Source organism: Austrofundulus limnaeus, unplaced genomic scaffold (assembly GCF_001266775.1).
Source record: "Austrofundulus limnaeus strain Quisiro unplaced genomic scaffold, Austrofundulus_limnaeus-1.0 Scaffold373, whole genome shotgun sequence".
NCBI classification, from domain to species: domain Eukaryota; kingdom Metazoa; phylum Chordata; class Actinopteri; order Cyprinodontiformes; family Rivulidae; genus Austrofundulus; species Austrofundulus limnaeus.
This window is the reverse complement of record NW_013952775.1, coordinates 73,025-76,442: the sequence shown is the minus strand read 5'-3', so window position 1 is coordinate 76,442 and position 3,418 is coordinate 73,025. Positions and strand designations below refer to the sequence as shown.

Below are 3,418 nucleotides of genomic sequence, written 5' to 3'. Positions count from 1 at the left end.
AACATCCTCATCTCTGAAAGAGTGACCGCTGGCCTGTAAATGAGTGAAAACTGCAGAGTTCTGGCCATTAGATGTAGCTCGTCTGTGTTGGGACATTCTTCGCCAATTGGTTCAGGCTGAATGAACCAATTGGCGGGCTGAACATTGGTCACAGGCCCGCGGGTCTCTAGTTGAATAGCTCTGGTATGGAGTGATTTAGACGTTCACGTTCTTCCTGTTTTGACTCTTTTCGCTGATCTGAATCCTCGTCTCCATCCAGCTGTACAGGCTGGAGCGCTACGAGGAGTGCCGGTCCGTCTACACCGACCTGATCAGGAACTCTCAGGACGAGTATGAGGAGGAGAGGAAGACCAACCTGGCTGCTGTGGTGGCGGCCATGAGTCAGTGGGAGAAGGCGCAGACGGTAAAACTCCTCGACTCGCCTGTCAGTTCTGCTCCCGGTCGCCTCTGACCTGGAGTTCTGCTCTTCTTCCTCACAGGAGGACCTCGGTCTTCCCGAGTCGACGTACGAGCTGTGCTACAACACCTCCTGCGCTCTGATTGGCCAGGGGCAGCTGACGGAAGCTTTCAACAAACTACGGCAAGCTGAAGGTCGGTGTGATCGCATGACGACACCCCGAATGATCTATATGTTTGACATTAACTGTTTTTTATTTTTATTATGACAGAGCTGTGCAGAGTCTCACTGGCAGAGGATTCTGTAAGTTAAAAATTTTCAAGGAAACATTTAATCCTTAAAACACTAAAAATTAGAGTTTAAGACGTGCTTCAGTGAGAGTCACGGATTGGATAAGAAAGGAAAAACAAGATTGATTAATTTTTTTAGACAATACTTCTCTCAGAGACAAACAAACCCATTAATGTGACGATGTGTGTTTCTTTATATTAAAACAACAAAAGTTGACCAAAGTGCCTCACAGTTCAAAGACTTGTGTCGATAAGAAAACAAAAGTTAAAATAAAACACAAAAACCAGCAGCTCTAATTGAACCTCAAACTCTGCCAAAAAGCTTAAAGTTTAAAATAAAATAAAAAAGAAATGTTTGCTTCAGTTATTTAAACTAAACATAAAAATAACTGAACTCTAAAGGTTATCTGGTGTGACATAATAACATTTAATATCAGGACACTGAATACATTTAAAAATTATGCAACTTTTTAAATCCATCGATTATTTGGTGCAACTGCTTGTCGTACCTTTCTATTAAAATGATTTAAAGTTAGTTTTTCTTCCTTTTTAAATTGTCGAGCTTCAGATATTTATGAAAGTGTTTTTAATCTGTGTGAAGTAGGGATACAAACAATCGATTTATGATTAATTGTCAACTAATGGTTAGTTAGGTTAAAATTCCTTCCTTTTGATTAATTGAAAACATCAGTTGAAACCTTATTTTGGTATAGTTTTGACTTCATCCAGCAGAGGGCYCAACTGCTCCCAGCCTGGCCTTACTACCCGGTCCTGTTGAGCAGAGAGCTGCATAGATGTCGGAAGCATCATAATTAAATGTGAATTGAATTGAATTGAATTGAATTGAATAAACCTTTATTGTCATTGTACAGAGCATAATGAACATCAAAACATTAATTGAAGAGATTTCCCAGCTGAGAAAAATGGTCAATTTAAAAAAAGTTGATTATAAAAGTATTATTTCTGAAGAAAAACCTGTTAGAAAACTTAGATTTAAAGTTAGATTAAAGATTGGCAACTATTTAACCAACCGACTATCCAGCCATTCAACCAACCGTTTAAACAATCAAATTTACTAACCTACCAACAATTTAAGTCATTTCAACCAACTTTTAAACAGCTAACAATTTAACCAACCAATTTACTAACCTACCAACAATTTAACTAACAGTCAATTCAACTAATCATTTAAATAGCCAACTAACAATTTAACCAAACAATTTACAAACCTACCAACCATTTAACCAACCAAATTACTAAACTACCAACAATTTAACCAACCAGTTTACTGTCCAACCAACCAGTTTACTATCAACCAACAATTTAACCAACCAATTTACTAACCAACCAACAATTTAACCAAACAATTTACTAGTCAACCAACCAATTTACTAACCTACCAACAATTTAACCAACCAGTTTACTATCCAACCAACAATTCAACCAACCAGTTTACTATCCAACCAATTTACTAACATACCAACTATTTAACCAACCAATTTACTAACCTACCATCTATTTAACCAACCAATTTACTAACCTACCAACAATTTAACCAACCAATTTACTAACCTACCAACAATTTAACCAACCAATTTACTAACATACCAACAATTTAACCAACCAATTTACTATCCAACCAACCAATCAAAAAACATTTAAGCAACTGACCATTTAAACTGCCAACCAGCTACCCAAACATTAACCCGACCAACTAACCAACCATTACAGAGTAGATGATGTGTTCTTCAGCTGTTTGGTTAGGAGGTTGAAGATTGTCAGTTTTTTGTCTCCGATCCTCACAGTTGTGGTTTTGTCTCTTCCAGGACATGACTGAGGAGGACATCGAGTCGGAGCTGGCGGTCATTCACTCTCAGATGGCGTACATCCTGCAGCTTCAGGGTCAAACAGACGAAGCTCTGCAGCTCTACAACCAGGTTATCAAGCTCAAGTGAGTTCAGACCTCCATCGACACGATCCAGCTTCAGGACCTGGGATTATAAAAGTCTAAACCCGACTCGCTCTGATTTCAGGCCGTCCGACGTGGGGCTGCTCGCCGTGACGGCCAACAACATCATCACCATCAACAAAGTGGGTGAAGACCCGGTGGACCGCACCGGTCCTGGTTCAGTTTCAGCCGTTGACTCCTCTGTCTCTCCTCTCAGGACCAAAACGTCTTCGACTCGAAGAAGAAGGTGAAGCTGACGAACGCAGAGGGCGTCGAGCACAAACTGGCCAAGAAGCAGCTGCAGGTCATCGAGTTCAACAAGGCTCTGCTGGCCATGTTCACCAACCAGGTGAGGCGGAGCCGCCGCAGTGACCCGTTTCTGAAGATTTACTCTTCAGAACCGGTCCTGACGCCAACGTTCTGCTTCCCAACAGGCCGACCAGTGCAGGAAGCTCTCCTCCAGCCTGCAGTCCCAGAACCCGGGTCACCCATGGCCAGTCCTGATCCAGGCAGCCCAGCTGTGCAGGGAGAAGCAGCACAGCAGGGCGATTGAGCTGCTCCAGGTGAGCACCACACTTTCACTTCCTGTCAAAGCTTCTGCTTCCTGTCAAAGCTTCTGCTTCCTGTCAAAGCTTCTGCTTCCTGTCAAAGCTTCTGCTTCCTGTCAAATTCTCTGCTTCCTGTCAAATTCTCTGCTTCCTGTCAAATTCTCTGCTTCCTGTCAAATTCTCTGCTTCCTGTCAAATTCTCTGCTTCCTGTCAAATTCTCTGCTTCCTGTCAAA

General features: G+C 41.8%; 1 protein-coding gene across 1 annotated transcript in view; it reads left to right on the top strand.

Annotated features, from left to right (window-relative positions):
• Nucleotides 1-3,418, top strand: part of srp72 (signal recognition particle 72) — a gene marked incomplete at its 5' end in the record, with an annotated part of 12,122 nt that overhangs the window by 3,301 nt on the left and 5,403 nt on the right. The window contains 7 exon segments of the mRNA XM_014023501.1: nt 260-403; nt 480-591; nt 669-700; nt 2,514-2,638; nt 2,721-2,778; nt 2,853-2,984; nt 3,070-3,198. Of these exon segments, the coding sequence (XP_013878955.1) occupies nt 260-403; nt 480-591; nt 669-700; nt 2,514-2,638; nt 2,721-2,778; nt 2,853-2,984; nt 3,070-3,198 (732 nt within the window).